The 16,787-nt window shown below is 34.6% G+C and overlaps 4 protein-coding genes and 1 long non-coding RNA gene across 7 annotated transcripts in view; 4 read left to right on the forward strand and 1 right to left on the reverse strand.

Moving 5' to 3' along the window:
- The window catches only part of LOC107622692 (protein YLS7), a 6,239-nt gene extending 4,022 nt beyond the window's left edge, over nt 1–2,217 (forward strand). For both annotated transcript variants that reach the window (XM_016324676.2, XM_021115132.1), the window contains exons 4-5: nt 328–1,191; nt 2,101–2,217. In XM_016324676.2, coding sequence (XP_016180162.1) covers nt 328–1,131 — 804 coding nt within the window. In that variant the 3' untranslated portion in view covers nt 1,132–1,191; nt 2,101–2,217. The remainder of the gene's footprint in view (nt 1–327; nt 1,192–2,100) is intronic.
- LOC110262395 (putative disease resistance protein At3g14460) overlaps nt 1–16,787 on the forward strand; it is a 98,992-nt gene that overhangs the window by 18,455 nt on the left and 63,750 nt on the right. The window lies entirely within an intron of this gene.
- LOC107622640 (putative disease resistance protein At3g14460) lies at nt 8,447–14,125 on the forward strand. Of its 2 annotated transcripts, XM_021115127.1 has the most exons (5): nt 8,447–11,618; nt 11,673–12,290; nt 12,706–12,919; nt 13,273–13,431; nt 13,870–14,125. In XM_021115127.1, the coding sequence occupies exons 1-2, from the start codon at nt 8,487–8,489 to the stop codon at nt 12,270–12,272; spliced, it is 3,732 nt and encodes a 1,243-aa protein (XP_020970786.1). In that variant the 5' UTR covers nt 8,447–8,486; the 3' UTR covers nt 12,273–12,290; nt 12,706–12,919; nt 13,273–13,431; nt 13,870–14,125. The 2 variants fall into 2 exon arrangements, with proteins under 2 accessions (XP_020970786.1, XP_016180110.2); XM_016324624.2 differs by having other exon boundaries at nt 8,448–12,290.
- Nucleotides 15,527–16,787, forward strand: part of LOC107626586 (putative disease resistance RPP13-like protein 1) — a 12,916-nt gene continuing 11,655 nt past the window's right edge. The window contains exon 1 of the mRNA XM_021115131.1: nt 15,527–16,712. Coding sequence (XP_020970790.1) covers nt 15,680–16,712 — 1,033 coding nt within the window. The 5' untranslated portion in view covers nt 15,527–15,679. The remainder of the gene's footprint in view (nt 16,713–16,787) is intronic.
- Nucleotides 16,623–16,787, reverse strand: part of LOC110268621 — a 41,201-nt gene continuing 41,036 nt past the window's right edge. Inside the window, exon 3 of the long non-coding RNA XR_002356869.1 lies at nt 16,623–16,779. This is a non-coding gene — a long non-coding RNA (uncharacterized LOC110268621). The remainder of the gene's footprint in view (nt 16,780–16,787) is intronic.

Consider the following 16,787-nt stretch of genomic DNA (forward strand, 5'->3'; position numbering starts at 1 on the left):
TTTATTTCTATTGTTATGTTATCGGTAGCTTTTTAAGATATTGTTAAAACTTGTTATGTCATTGTTGATTATTTAAAATTTGATGTTGAGACTTGTTGTATGTATTTAATTTTTTTATATTTAAAAAACCGCAAATCCAAACCGATCCAAACCGTTTGTAGTCGGATCGGATCGGATCGGATTTTCAAAAAAATTTCATCCAATCCAAACCGCACTGCACATAAATTAAGCGTTCGGATCGGATGACTTTTTTCCTTAAAGCCGAACCAAACCGCACCGCGAACACCCCTACTTACTGCTTTGCATTATGATTGCATCTTTTTTCAGGTAGAAACACCCAAGAACAATGGAAACCGAAACATGCAGCGATTTTATTTTAAGTCCACATCTGTTACTATTATCCGAATATGGTCCTCATGGCTAGTCAAGCACAGTTCTGAACCATTTGATTATGCGCCGGAAGGTGTGGATAAGCTCTTTCTCGATATCCCTGACCAGAAGGTCATGGAATTTCTCCCAAAATTTGATGTGGTTGTTCTTTCCTCCGGCCACTGGTTTGCCAAACAGTCAGTGTATGTCTTGAACAATGAGATAGTAGGAGGGCAATTGTGGTGGCCAGACAAATCTCGGCCGATGAAGATCAACAATGTTGAAGCATTTGGTATATCTGTTGAAACAATGTTTACTGCTCTTGCAATGCATCCAAATTTCACAGGACTTGCAATTCTTCGTTCCTATTCGCCGGATCATTTCGAGGGTGGCGCTTGGAATACCGGCGGATCATGCACCGGGAAGGTTAAGCCTCTTGGACTTGGTGAGTTGGTGGAAAATGGCGATACAAATGCAATGTATGAGCAACAGGTTAAAGGTTTTAATCATGCATCAAAGAAGGCAACAAATGGATCAAAGTTGTTGTTCATGGATATCACTGAAGCCTTTAGTTACCGGCATGATGGCCATCCTGGTCCCTTCAGGAATAAAGCCCGGAATAAGATCACGGTGCGCGGCCCGGACGGAAAGCCGCCGCCACAGGATTGCTTACATTGGTGCATGCCAGGTCCTGTAGATACTTGGAATGAGATTTTGTTTGAAATGATTAAGAGAGAGTTTGAAGGTGGTAATGCATCATGAGATATTTATACCTGTCTCAGGACTAAGACTAGTCCATTCTTTTCTTTTTAAATCTTCTTAGCAGGGGTGTTCATAGATCGGATCGTATCCGCAGATCCGCGGTAAATATCCGCATCCGATTCGAAAATTGCGGATACGATCCGATCCGCAAATTGATCTGATCGGATCGGATCCGCACCCTTTGCGGATCGGATCGCGGATATCTGCTCTACATCCGCGTATCCGATCCGCGGATCCGCAGATCCACACTATAATAATTAAAAATAAAAAATATATATATATTTGATATTATATTTACTTGTTTGTATGTTTTAGTTAGTAATTATTATTCATATATTGTATTATTTTATTTTTGTTATTTAGAAAAAGTTTGATTAAAAATATTTTAGGAATAAATAAGTTTAAAAGTATAAAAAAATATTTTTATTAAATTTTTTTACATAGAAATATGATCAAAAAGAGAAAGTTTAATTATGCGGATATATCCGATATCCGATCCGATCTGATCCGCACATTTGCGGATCGGATCGGATTTGACGCACAATAATAATTAAAAATAAATAAATATATATGTTTGGTATTATATTTACTTGTTTGTATGTTTTAGTTAGTAATTATTATTCATATATTGTATTATTTTATTTTTGTTATTTAGAAAGAGTTTGATTAAAAATATTTAGGAATAAATAAGTTTTTTTTTTTGGTGACTAGGAATAAATAAGTTTAAAAGTATAAAAGAAATATTTTTATTGAATATTTTTACATAAAAAAATAATTAAAAAGAGAAGGTTTAATTATGCGGATATATTCGATATCCGATCCTATCCGCACATTTGCGGATCGGATTTGATCTGGCACTAAAAAGCGCGGATATCATATCCGATCCGATCCGATGAAAATTGTGCGGATCAGATCAAATTTTCGACCATATCCGATCCGATCCGATCCGCGGACATCCCTACTTCTTAGAAGTATATTATATAGAGAAATTTATCCTTTTTTTTTAATATAAAGTTTAGGATGATAAGCATCTAGCTTATACCCATGTCTGTTCATGAGTAATGTTGTATGTTCCACATAAGTTCATATATCTTTTTTTCTTGTAATTTCTTATAAGAAGAGTGCTACACATACAAGTCATTTGGTTTACAAGTCATACAAGTTGGGAGAAACTTAACAAAAAGCACGCTGACCCATATACGATTTCCATGGCGTGCTTCGCGTTCCTCCTTCTCCTCCTCCTCTTCCTTCTCCTTCTCCTTCTTCTTCTCCTACTCTTCTTCTTCTTCCTCCATGAAAACGAGTTTCTTGCCAAATTTGATCTCCTTCGTGCGTTTTCTCTTTGTCTTTTCATTCGTTGTTTTATCTGCGTTTATCATTGGTATTCTTGCTTCGTTTTTTTTTCGATTTTCATGGTTTCTGAAATCAAGCTTTGAAATCGTTTAGAAGATAATGGAACTTCAGAAATACACCCAAACGATTACAGAAATACACCCAAACAATTACAGAAATACACTCAAAAGATTACAGAAATACACCCAAACAGTTACAGGAATAATTCACCCAAACGATTATAGAAATACACCCAAAAGATTACAGAAATACACCCAAAGGATTACAGAAATACACCCAAAGAATTTAAGAAATACACCCAAAATTCGTTGAAGTACACCTTATGCATAATTCAGAACTCTTTCTCTTTCTCCTCCTCATCTTCTGCTGCTTCTTCTTCTTCAAAAACGATTTTCAGAGCTTGATGTCAAAAAATAATGGAAATCGAGAATAACGAAGAAAGAAAACAGAGAGAAAAGCACGTAAATGAAGAAGGAGAAAGAGAAGGCAAGAAACGAAAGAAAAGAAGAAGAAGAAGAGGAAGAGAAAGAAGAACGTGCAGCAAGAAGAAGAAGAAGAATGTGCAGAAGATGAGGAGGAAGAAGATGAAAAACGTGCAGTCAAGAAGAACGAGGAAAAACACGACGATGAAGATGAAACACTTTAAAAAAGAAGAAGAAGAAGAAGAAGAAGAAGAAGAAGAAGAAGAAGACATAGAGAAAGAAAAAAAAAGAAATAAATGACTTGTATAACTTATATGGGAAAACACTTGTATGTGAAAAATTTCTCTTCTTACAAATTCTGTTCTATTCCCACTTAATTGCTGTGTTTGTTATCTATTTAATTTTTGTAGTGATTGTTTGATACCAAGTTACATGCAGAGCAATGAGAGCATGTGATATAAGTTTATCATTATCAAGGAAAATGACAATTTAAATCAAAGACAACATAATTCTTATAGTAAAATACTAAAATGAGATATATTTTCAGTTTTTTCACAATCTATTGTTGCTAGAAAAATAATAAAACTCAGCTAACAATTAAACAACAAAATTTTGCAGAGTCAAAATCTAAAAATTACACGTTTAAAATTTGTGTTGGTTGATTATTGTTTTCTCAGATTTATTCATACTAGAATGAGACCCGCGCGATGCGTGGACAATAAATTAATGATAGTATATAATAAATATTAAAAATGGTTATGTTTTGTAGAATTAAATTAAATAGGTGTAAATTAAAGTTAAATATAAAAGGTGTTTTGTTTAAAATAATTTGTAGTACAAAAGATTTGAATGTTAGAGTTGTACAAAGTGACATTTTTATTTGGTGGTTTGATTTTTGTATTTGTTTTGGTCGATAAATTTAGTCTTCTTATGTGGCGCTAGTCATCCTTTTTCTGTCGTAGATTCTTGTGAAGGCATGTTCTTTATGAATTGTTGAGTTGTATGCACTTTCTATTGTGTTGTTTGTTCCATCTTTACATGTATGTTCTTCTTCTAAGGATGTGTATTGAATTTGTATGGTTTTATTTTTCCTTAATCTCTTGATGTGCATGCAGTTTTCTAATAGCATCTACAATAAAAAGAACAAAAATGTGTAGAATTTTTTTTATTAAATAAGTTATTTTTAATAAGAATAATTGAAATAGTTAATATTTTTCTTTGACCCACTCTATCATACAATGTCTCAAGTATTGCAAATTCAAAATAGTGTTGGTAAATGTTCAATTTAAAAATACAATAAATATGTTTGTTTTGCACATTTTCATCTAATATAATCATTTCTAAGCAAAGAAACTCTTCTTTATTTGTGGGTGTTAATGTTTTTCATAGACGAACCACGCGAACTTTGATAAACTAATTTTCTGTTTGTTTGGTGGTATTGTCCAAAGAATGATGCTCCATTGGGTAAGTTTGAGATGTTGTGTAGTGCGAAAATAAATTTTTTGTGCTAAATTTGATGTTATTTGAAGAAATAGTTATAAGAGACTTATATAAGTAGTTCAAATAGTATGGAATTTGAATAATTGTAACGTTAAATTTATTATAATTAATGGATTATTATGACATTTGTAACATTGTTTATTACATTTAATGAGTTATTTATAAAAATTAATAAATTAATTATTGGGGTTATAAATTTATTGTAATGTTTATAACGGTAAAATATAATAAATATAGGAATATTGATTCTTGTAGGTTACAAATTTGGTTAGATACTATTAATTTTTAATTATTGTCATTGGTAATTTTGCAGCCTAATTTGCATATATTTTTATTACTTGTATATTTTATTTTTTACTGATTTGGAAATAATAGTTGATTTAGCAAAAACTTGAGTGGTTGATTCTAAAATTTTGCCTAGTAAGCGATAGCGCTGACATATCTTCTTGTCTTCCTTTTTTTGAAAGGATTGCTCTCCGTCTCTTTAATCTAGCAATTTTGGGTATTAACTCTTTCCATTTGTCATTACCACTGCAAATCCTTCTACAACAAAGAGAATAAGACATGGTCAAAAAATGATAATCCATTCCAAGTAAATTGTGGAAGCAATACTGCACATGTGGAATAACAATTTGACAAAGAGGAACACATAAATGTAAATTGTGGAAGCAGTACTCCACATGTAAAATAACAATTTATTATTTGATGATGAAATATTGCAATCGATAGTGTCTAGGGAGCAATAATTTTAAATGCACATTAATTTTGGTTGTGACAGTTAGACAGAACCGTTTAAAATGATATTATTTATAACAAATAAATAGGACTATTAAAAATGATATTGAACAACAGAATGATAAGAGTAAACGGAAAAATTGAAAATCTTTAGGAAGATACTTGAGACAAATTTCCTACGTTGGCAGTGCCGTTTGGTCTAAGACCCAGAATCGAGCTCCGGCAGAAAAATCTTTAGAATGGAGTTTGCCCTGGTTTCTGCAATTTATGCAATGCGACTCCGTCGGGGATGGACATCGCGATGGACAATTTGTTTTGAGGAAAAAACAATGGCTCATAGGACCAGAAGTAAATGGAGGAAATAGGATCTTGGTACGGAAGAGGTGCCAAGAGGAAGATTTAGGGTAAATGTTAATTTGTGTTTTTGTTATTTTAGAAATAAGGATTGATTTGGAAAATTTTAAGTTGTTAGTTTTGTTTTCTGTGTTTTTTTTTTTATTTGAAAATAAAAGTTGATTTGGCAAGATTTGAGTGGTGGATCTTAAAATTTTGCCAAGTAAGTGATAATTTATTTCTACAAAATATAACAATTTTTAATATTTATTATATACTATTATTAATTTACCGTTCTGGGCATCGCGCGAGTCTCATTCTAGTTAAAATTAGTTACTAGTATAAAATACATATTAAAATACAAAATACATATTAAAAATGTGTTAATTATGACCGATTTTGGTGACTAATTTTAATGTACAAATAACATTTATATAAAGAAAAGTCTAGGGAGTCAGCAACTTTTCCAAATTCTGGCCAGCATGTAACCAGCAGAGAAAAGTAAGCCATTAGATGAAATCTCACACCAATCTCACACTATTAAAATATCATTGATGGCTATTTGATGACTACAAATACCAAAAGTTGCTAGCCCCTATCACTCCTCTTTATATAATTCTAATTATACGTCTACTTAAATGTTTCAACTATTATTACATGTTTCCGCATGATGCCAACTTCTTTTTGTTGAGGGACCTTCGTAATAGGGATGTCAATGGGTGGGGCGGGGGTGGGGGATACCTCTCTGCTTCCCGCCCCCAGAATTAATCCCCATCCCCACCCCGATACCCGCCATGGGGGGATAATTGTCCCCATCCTCATTCCCCGCGTTCCCCATATTTTTCGTGGGGTTCCATTCTCCATCCCCTTATATTTAATATTCATATGAAAATTATAGTAAAAAATATCAAAAAAATAAAAAATAAACTACAAAATACTATTACAAACACACAAACATATCTTATCCAAGATTATAAGTCCAGAAATACAACATAACAAATTATAATCCATAAAATAAAATCTTAAAATACAACTTCTATTCTAAAAAAAGCAATAAGATATAGTCTTTAACATCAAGTATTCTTTGATGCTAAGCATACTCAGCAAGAGAAATCATAATTGCTTTAGATACATAGAAGGAGAGAAAATCAAGCAACTATTTCAAAATCAAACCCTAACTATTTCAAAATTATAAACCCTATATGTCTAATTGCTTTAGATACATAAAATGAGAGAAAATCAAAATTATACAACACATTGAGTAGGAAAGACCGAATAATAGGGTTAGGATTTTTTTAATTGGTAAAATTACTAAAAAACCCACCTATGTTAGAAATAAAGTAAGGTTATTTAAGAAATTTCAAACATTCAGGGAATTATCGGGGATGGGACGGGGATCCCCGCTCGAGTCCCCGCACCTGTCTCGGGAGAATTTTGCTCTCCATCCCCATCACACGGGGAAAATTTCCCACCAACGGGGCCCCATTCAGGGTGGTCCCCGCGGGGATTCCCGCCTCCTGGGAATTTTTGACACCCCTACTTCGTAATATGTCGTTATATACCCGTTATTGTTGAATAATAATACCTTGCAAGTAGGGGCGAAGCTAGACAATATTTATCAGGGGACCAATATTCTTTTTAGCTTTTTATTTTAACAAAAAAAGTTAAAAATAACTCTATATATAATTTTAATTAAAAAAAACAACTAAAACTTAAAATTTACTTTTTATAAGATAACTGAACATATTGTATATTAAAATAATTAAATACAAATATCTCAAAACTAATTTCAAATATTGTAAATATAAGTTGTTACATACTTGTTTTTAAAATCTTCAAATACTATTCAATTCTTTTTTAGACGTTTCCTGCAAAATTATTAAAAAAATGTATTATGCTTCAACCTTCATGTAAATAATTTAAATCACAACCATAATTTATGCAATAAAAAAATTAGTAACAATATTATTAAAGGTTGGTGTTGATGTAACAACATTAGAAACATTTTCACTCTTCTGGTTAGTCTTTTTGAAAAAAGTATCTATTGTTTTCATCTTGCTCATGATTCAACTAAATTCCTACAATTAAGAATTTACATAGATAAACATTATGCAACTTAACTAAACTCAATTTATTTTATTTTTTACAAATCAATAATATCACTGTCACAAACAATTAATAATGAGAAAAAAAATTAAAAACAATACAAGGATAATATTATAATTACAATATTATAAACTAGATAAATAAATAAATAAATAAATATATAAATTATTCATAAAAATAAATAAAATAAATAACTTACAAAAAAAGAAGAATGAAAGATGATAATGGAAGACCAAAGACTACTTGCTATTTTCTAAGTTGTAATGATAATGAAAATATGGAGTGATGTTTTGTTTTCTAAATGAAAGAAGAGGAAAGAATGAAAAAAATGATTTGTTGACTTTTTGTTATTACCTTTTAGATTCTTCACTTTTAATATGGATTGAGGCTTTTTTTTAACCAAGTTTATGAGCCACTATTTATAGCCCAAATAAGACACTACTTTCTAAACCATTTTTTGAATGGAATTATGAATAGCATATATTTTTCAAAAGGGGGACGCCTACTTTTTTTTTTGAGAAAAGGACAAATAGGTCCCTGACCTTTTGTCCTGCGAACATTTTCGTCCCTGACCATTGAAAAATACTTTTAAGTCCCTGACCTTTACAAAATTTGGACGGATCAGTCCTTCCGTCCAAATGCCTTCGTCAGGGACTGATCCGTCTAAGTTTTGTGAAGGTCAGGGACTGATCCGTCCAAGTTTTGTGAAGGTCAGGGACTTAAAAGTATTTTTCAATAGTTAGAGACAAAAATGTCTGTAGGATAAAAGGTCAGGTACCTATTTATCTTTTTCTCTTTTTTTAAGGGGTGCTCTTTAATTTTTTATTATTCTTGTAAACAAAATTTTTTATTGGAGGCACTGCCTCCCCTACTAACTAAGAAGCTTCGCCCCTGCTTGCAAGTTGCATGCATTATTGCAGTAACATTGCTCTCCTCTGGTTACATTCTGGAAATCCATTCACTCACGGATTCATTTGCTGTTGTTGTGATCTGTATCATATCATGGCTGAAACACTTGTTGTTGGAGCTTTAATTTCTGGCTTTGCCAACGTTGTTCTTGACCGGCTCATTTCATCTGAGTTTGTCAACTTGGTGGCGGGCAAGAAGCTGGATCGGAAGCTGGTTGACAGGCTGAAGACTGCTCTCTTGGCTGCCAAAGCTCTGGCTGCTGACGCTGAGCAGAAGCAGTTTGGAAACGAACTCGTCAGGGAATGGCTTCATAGTCTCAGGGATGCTCTCTACACTGCTGATGACTTGCTGGACCGTGTCCTCATCAAAGCTCAAATTCGCAGCAAGGTACGCACTCGGCTTCCTAGCTTAATTAATTTGTCTGATAGGAAGATGGCGACCAAGATAGAAGAGGTGGTTAAAAGAATAGAAGATCTTCAGAAAGTCAAAGATACCCTTGGTCTGAAAGAGATTCCAACGGGTAGCTCCTCATGGAGACCTCCATCCACTTCTCTTGAAAGGGGGATTGTGTACGGCAGGGATGATGACAAACAGGCATTAATCAAGATGCTAAATGACAACAATCATCATAACTTGTCCGTCATCTCTATTGTTGGTATGGGCGGGGTTGGTAAAACTACTTTATCACAATGCCTGTACAACAATACGGATTTGATGAAGGGGTTTGATCTGAAAGCATGGATTTGTGTTTCTGAAAATTTTGATATCGTTGAGACTACAAAGAATCTTATAAAGGAGATCACTTCCGGTGTTTGTTGTCTTGACGGCTTTAATTTACTTCAACAAGATTTGAAGGAAAAATTGTCAGAAAAGAAGTTCTTCGTTGTTTTGGACGATATTTGGAGTAATGATGGTGACAAGTGGAAAAGTTTTATTACTCCTTTTCAGCATGGGAGGAAAGGAAGTACTGTTCTTCTAACTACTCGCAAGGAAAATGTTGGTCCAATAGTCCAAAATTATAACTCTTACTTTCTCAATGGTCTGTCAGATGATTATTGCTGGTCTATTTTTGCGGACAATTCATCCTTTCCTGAATCAAATGGGAGTTCAGAACTTGAAGAAATAGGCAAAATGATTGTCAAGAAGTGTGATGGCTTGCCCTTAGCTGCAGAAACACTTGGACGCTTGTTGCGCTCAAAGCATGATGTTGAAGAATGGAATAAAATACTATCAAGTGACATTTGGGAATTTCCTGTGACAGACAGTAAGATTCTTCCAGCATTGTTAATAAGTTACTATCATCTGCCTGCCTATTTAAAACGATGCTTTGTTTATTGTTCATTGTATCCCAAAGACCATAAATTTGATAAAGATGAATTAATCTTGCTATGGATGGCTGAAGATCTTTTACGAGCACCAAAGAGGAGAGAGACTTTGGAAGAAGTTGGTCGTGAATGTTTTGATGACTTGGCTTCAAGACTATTTTTCAAGCAGGTCGAATATAGTGAGAAGTATTTTGTGATGCATGATCTCATGCATGACCTGGCAACTTTTCTTGCTGGAGAATTTTATTGCAGATTATCAGAAGAACTTGGTGAAAAGGAAGAGATGAGGATTCTGACTCGTCATTTGTCATGCGATTATCCAATCTTTGAAAAACTCTGTTCCTCTAAAAGTATAGAATCTTTGAGGACATTCTTGTTTATCAATAATGCTCAATTTCATGTTAGGAAAGAAAGCACAAGGTTAACATGTGACATATTGTCAAAGAATAAATACTTGAGAGTTTTATCCTTTGATGAACTTTGTGTATTTCCTGATTCAATGGGCAAACTGATCCACTTGCGCTATTTGAATCTCTCTCAGACTGAGATTAAGACATTGCCAGAGTCACTGTGCAAGTTGTGTAATCTACAAACATTAAAGCTAAGATATTGTTCAAAGTTGAGGATGCTACCCAATGGCATGTACAATCTTGTGAATTTGCGGCATCTTGATATATGGGGTACTCATCTAAAAGAAATGCCAAAGGGAATGAGCAAATTGAACCAGTTGCACATTTTAAGCAACTATATCGTAGGCAAGAACGAAGATAGTGGAATCCAAGAGTTAGGAGGGCTTCCAAATCTTCATGGATCATTTGGGATTCAGAAATTGGAGAATGTTATTTATGTCAATCAGGCAAGGAGTGCAAAGATAAGAGATAAGAAGCACATTGACGAATTATGGTTGGAATGGTCTTCAAGTGATGACATGGTTTCTGACACACAAACTGAAAGAGATATACTGGATAACTTGCAACCGCACAATGGCTTGAAAGAGTTGACAATATGGGGATACAGGGGTACAACATTTCCAAATTGGGTGGGGCATTGTTCATACCAAAATATGACTAGTGTATCTCTAGAGTCTTGCAACAATTGCTACTTGCTGCCTTCACTTGGACAGCTGCCATCTCTTCAGTCCCTTCGCATTGATGATTTCGGACAGCTCAAGAGTGTTGGCATGGAGTTTTACAAGAATGAAGGCTATCAACATTCTTCGCCTATTGCACTATTTCCCTCATTGCAGCTTTTGGAGTTTGATAACATGCCATTTTGGGAGGAGTGGTGCTTACCTGACTCAGAAGCTTTTCCTCAGCTTAAGAGCCTTCAAATAAACAATTGTCCAATGTTAAAGGGAGATATGCTTAATAGTGTGCTAATGAGAATCGTTTCTTCCTCATCGGATTTTTCGAAAGTGCGCAAACTAGAAATACAAGAAGGTCATCAAGGATGGGGTAAAGAGATGACACTTGGTGGAGATAGTTTATCATTTAGTGAATGTGAATCTGTGTTGGAGTATGCAATGGTCATCAACCATCTAACTTCCCTCCAGGAAATACACATCTCAGGGTGTTTATCTGCTATATCCTTTCCAGGAAATTGTTTACCCAAATCATTGCAAAAGCTCACAATCTTGAATTGCAGCAAACTGGAATTCCCCCAGCAACAGCAGCAGAAGTATGATTTGGTGGAGCTACGAATAGAACACAGCTGTGATTCACTGACCTCATTGTCATTGGATGCCTTTCCCAATCTCAAGAATCTGGAGATAAGAGGGTGTTCAAATCTGGAATCAGTTTCAATGTCAGGGTCACCACACGCTGCTCTTCAACATCTCACCATCTCTAAATGCCTCAAATTAGTGGCATCTCCAGGAGAAGGACTGGCTGCACCCAACTTGACTCATCTCGATGTTAGCTGGTGCTCAAAGTTAGAGGCATTGCCACTTGACATGAATAGTCTTCTTCCAAGTTTACAGTCTCTTGACATTCGAGCTTGCCCGAACATTTGTAGGTTGCCAGAGGGTGGCTTGCTGCCTAAGTTAAGATCACTTACTGTGGGAGGTTGCGAGCAACAGTTGAGGAGTCTATCATGGATGAGCAACTTGGACACCCTCACTCATCTTACCATTGATGGTTCTAACTGTGAAAGCATCAAGTCATTCCAAGAGGTGGGTTCGCTGCCTCAACTTAACACACTGTGTCTCTTTCACTTTCCAAATCTGGAAACATTGGAGTGCAACGAGCTTCTCTGCCTCACTTCCCTCCAACAATTACATATTTCATTCTGTGAAAAGTTGGAGAATATGGCAGGAGAAAAGCTGCCATGTTCTCTGTTACTACTTCAAATTAAAGAGTGTCGTTTGCTAGGAGAACACTGTAAGAAGAAGCATCAACAAATTTGGCAAAAAATTTCCCACATCCCCACCATTCAAGTCAATGGCAACCAAATTTTCTGAATAGAGATTTTTGACCAGGTAATTCTCTTACCTTCATGTTTGTCATGGTACAACAATTAAATTCATACATGCATAAATTTCCTTTCCTTCAAGTAAAGAACTTTTCTCTTTCTTTATACAGCATTAACTATTTTAACTCATATGCCAACAACAAAATTTGCATTCTTTTCTTTCACTTATATGGAAAGCTCTCTATTTGCAGTTGTAGCTAAAGAAATATCCTTTGTTACTCTGAAAAACAGTCATTGCTATCTGTAATATTTGTTAACTGGTCCCATATTTTTCAAAAAACAGCATTTGAAGAAGAAGATAAGAACTCACATGAAAAATAAAATTGAAAGACAGGGAATACCTTTTTTGGGGTATCCAACATTTGAGATTTTTTTTAAACAACTGGACAAATCAAGTTTACTGTTTTTACTATCTTCTGCAGGTAGCTTGTGTACATAGCGAGATGTAATCCTATACCTTTGGCTATATATCTTCATTTTAATTCTAAGTTCATTTGAGGTGGTAATTAAGCTGGATTGATGTGCTGGGAACCAGAAACTGTGTTCTCTGATCTTGGCTTCATGTTATTGAAAAGCAAAGACATGATGGAGAAATTTGGAGTGATACTTATTATTGAAAAGCTTTTCTTGTTGTCGGTATATTTCTCTATTCCTCTCTATACTTTTATTTTTGCATTTTTCACAGAGAAAAAAAAAATGATAGCTTGATTTGTGGAAGAGAAGAGTGATAAAATGGTGTTTCTGTCTTTGCCAATTCTTTATGATCCAAGAGTCTTGTGTTGCAAGATTCATGTAAGATAGTAAAAGGAATCAGCATATGCACGAGGTGTATAAGCTTTAAAAATAGAAGGATCAAGTTATTGCTGTGTAATCTATTTTGTCCATAGATTGAATCATTTGATTAAATTAATAGTATAGATGCCTATAATAAGACATCTCTAATAGTAAGAGAAAAGGTTCTGTAATAATAACTATTTTTTCCTTTCTAGATTTGGAGACTTTGTCAAACAGATTTCCCAAGGTGACAACTAATGCCGTCAAAGAATATGATTTCCACATTGAAAGATGACAATTAGAAGGTGAAGTTGTAGAGATGCCATCAGACAACAATTTCATTTCTATCAACTTCACTCATTGATCTTTATCTGGTATGTGTAGTTTGTACCTATATTAAGCTGCATAAGATCAGAATAAATAATATTATTCTCACATATGGGATTGAAATTATTCAATAAAAAGTATTGTCATAGAATATTTGATCTGTTGGGACTTAATTAAAGAGGATAGCTATAAATATATAGGGTTATTGTCATGTAAAGTCAGTGTATTATGTTTATTGAATTCTTTTTTATAACTGCTCTAGTTCTACTTTGAGTTCCTGTTTTTGAGATGTCATTTCTTTTCACTGCTGATTCAAAAATCAAACCAATGATCCAAAGTTGTGTTCATGAGGTTTTCACATAATTGCATTACTAAAAAGAGTACAAAAATAAACAAGAAAAGAGAGAATGTAGAACAATAAGTGTGTGTGGCTTTTGTGATGACAAACACTTGAGTCTTGAAATGTTTTTTAATTTGTGTTTCAGGAGATACATTGAGGATCAAGCAGCAATTACCATGAGAGTTTTGCAGTTCTGGGTTGGATCTTGAATGGAAAACAAGCAACAGAAATGCAGTCATTTTCCACATTTACTTTTGTTTTTTCAAAGAAAAAAATAAGATAGAAGATTACTGATGTTATTATGAATATTAGATATCCTTTTATCTCATCATCCAGAAAGAGAACTACATGAACTGATTACTATACTTTTGCAATGTATTAAAGAGTTGCCTTTGATTTGATATATCTTTCAATGACAAGCAATGAGTCTGAGCTAAATAGAAGCTAAATAACTCAAATAAATACACACAGAGTAATGCTGAATGATTGGAAGGAGCAAGTCTTTCATTGCAAATTAAAGAACTGCTGTGTGATGTGATGTAGATTTGAGCAAATCCTTAGACTGCCTTTGCCATGTGTGTTGTTCAACTGGCAAATCTGTGGTGAGAATATTGATATGAATTATTTTCCCCTGAAATGATCTCTACCAGGGATATATTATTGAAAAGTAAGCATAATGGATTATGTTAACCTTATTCATGTATTAGAGTATCAATTAAACACTGAATTTCTGTATGATTGAACTGCACTTGTATTTTTAACTTTTTCAAGTGGCTAGTAATATAGTGTTGCTACAGAGAATAGGGATTGAAAATGTGACCTTTGTTCATCACCATCTGCATCAACATTGCCACAAGCTCATTCTAGTACAAGTTTAAGCCTACCATTATAGCAAAATCATTTCCACAAGTAATCTGCAAAGGACCTGCAATTATCAAGCATCATGACCTTAACTAGTTCTAAACTGACTGCTCAAAGAATTGCATCAACTATGCAATGATCTAACTTCATTGTTACTGACTTGGAAAATTAAATTGTCTCGTGTAATTTAAAATAGAGTAAATAGCCATTTTGATTGTCAAAAAGTTCAGATTTTGACAAAAAATAGTCTCAATAGATAGTAATGACAAAATGACTAAAAAATATATTCTATTTGACAAAATGATTCAAGTGGTAATTCGCTAGCGGAGTTGCCTGCATGACATATTAGTTGTTGACTAGGAATATCATCTATCTATCTATTTATCTATTTATACATGTGAATACTGAATAGGTATTTCACACTCTTCCATCTAGGGGTGGCAACGGGGCGGGTTTTCGCTCTACCCAACCCCGCCCCGTTGTACAACAACCCGTATGGAACCCGCCCCGCTTCTACCTACGGGTAGTAAAACGTATTCAGATTTAATAATCATTTCAATTATATGCGTATTTAAATACTTCAACTATTATTATCGAATTAAAATAGTAGAGAACAGTACTAACTATTAGCTGGGTTGTGCAAAAAAGTCCCAAACCTTCCTCAAGTTGCAATTTTAATTTGTTGCATCTCTCGGAATTAAAAACACAGAAGATTAACCTTCAAGGCAGCTACCACTCAGAGTCAATGTCGACATATTTTAACCTCACACTATCCATTATTGTTATTAATAATAATATGCATTGATATCATATGATGATGATCCTACTTTAAATTATATAGTTAATTAATTTCCACAAAGACTAGTTTCGGTTGGTCACCCTTTTGCTATTTGAATATTGTGTTTCAACTTTCAAAGAATATAAAAATTAGGAACGTGTTTTTGGTGAGGAACCTTCGTGATATCTCGCTATATACCTTTTATTATTGCTGAATACCTTGCAAGCATTATTGCAATATTGCTCTCTCTTGGTCACATTCTGCGAATCCAATCATTCACTGATTCATTTGCTGTTGTTGTGATCTGTATCATATCATGGCTGAAGCACTTGTTGTTGGAGCTTTAGTTTCTGGCTTCGCCAATGTTGTTCTTGACAGGCTCATTTCACCTGAGTTTGTCAACTTGGTGGTGGGCAAGAAGCTGGACCGGAAGTTGGTTGACAGGCTGAGGACTGCTCTCTTGGCTGCTGAAGCTCTGGTTGCTGACGCCGAGCAGAAGCAGTTTGGAAACGATCGTGTGAGGAAATGGCTTGATGGTCTCAGAGATGCTCTCTACACTGCTGATGACTTGCTGGACCGTGTCTTCATCAAAGCTGAAATTCGCAGCAAGGTACGCACTCATCTTCCTAGCTTCCTTAATTTGTCTGATAGGAAGATGGTGACTAAGATAGAAGAGGTGGTTAAAACAATAGAAGATCTTCAGAAACTCAAAGATACTCTTGGTCTGAGAGAGATTCCAACTGGAAGCTCTTCATGGAGACCTCCATCCACTTCTCTTGTAAAGGGGAATGTGTACGGCAGGGATGCTGATCAACAGGCACTAATCAAGATGCTCAATGACAACAATCATCATAACTTGTCCGTCAGCTCTATTGTTGGTATGGGTGGGGTTGGTAAAACAACTTTAGCACAATGGCTCTACAACAATAAGGATTTGATGGACGGGTTTGATCTGAAAGCATGGATTTGTGTTTCTGAAAATTTTGATGTTGTTGAGACTACTAAGAACGTTATAAAGGGGATCTCTTCTGGTGTTTGTAGTCTTGAAAGCTTTGATTTACTTCAACAACATTTGAAGGAAAAGCTGTCAGAAAAGAAGTTCTTCATTGTTTTGGACGATGTTTGGAGTGAAGATGTTGACAAGTGGAGTAGTTTTGTCACCCCTTTTCAACATGGGAGAAAAGGAAGCACTATTCTTCTAACTACCCGCAAGGAAAATGTTGGTCGAATAGTCCAACACTATAACTCTTACACTCTCAAGGAACTGTCAGACGATTATTGTTGGTCTATTTTTGCAGACAATGCATCCTTTCCTGAATCAAATGGGAGCTCGGAACTGGAAGAAATAGGTAGAAAGATTGTCAAGAGGTGTGATGGTTTGCCATTAGCTGCGGAAACACTTGGACGCTTGTTGCGCTTGTTGC

This window comes from Arachis ipaensis, chromosome B02, assembly GCF_000816755.2.
Source record: "Arachis ipaensis cultivar K30076 chromosome B02, Araip1.1, whole genome shotgun sequence".
Lineage (NCBI taxonomy): Eukaryota > Viridiplantae > Streptophyta > Magnoliopsida > Fabales > Fabaceae > Arachis > Arachis ipaensis.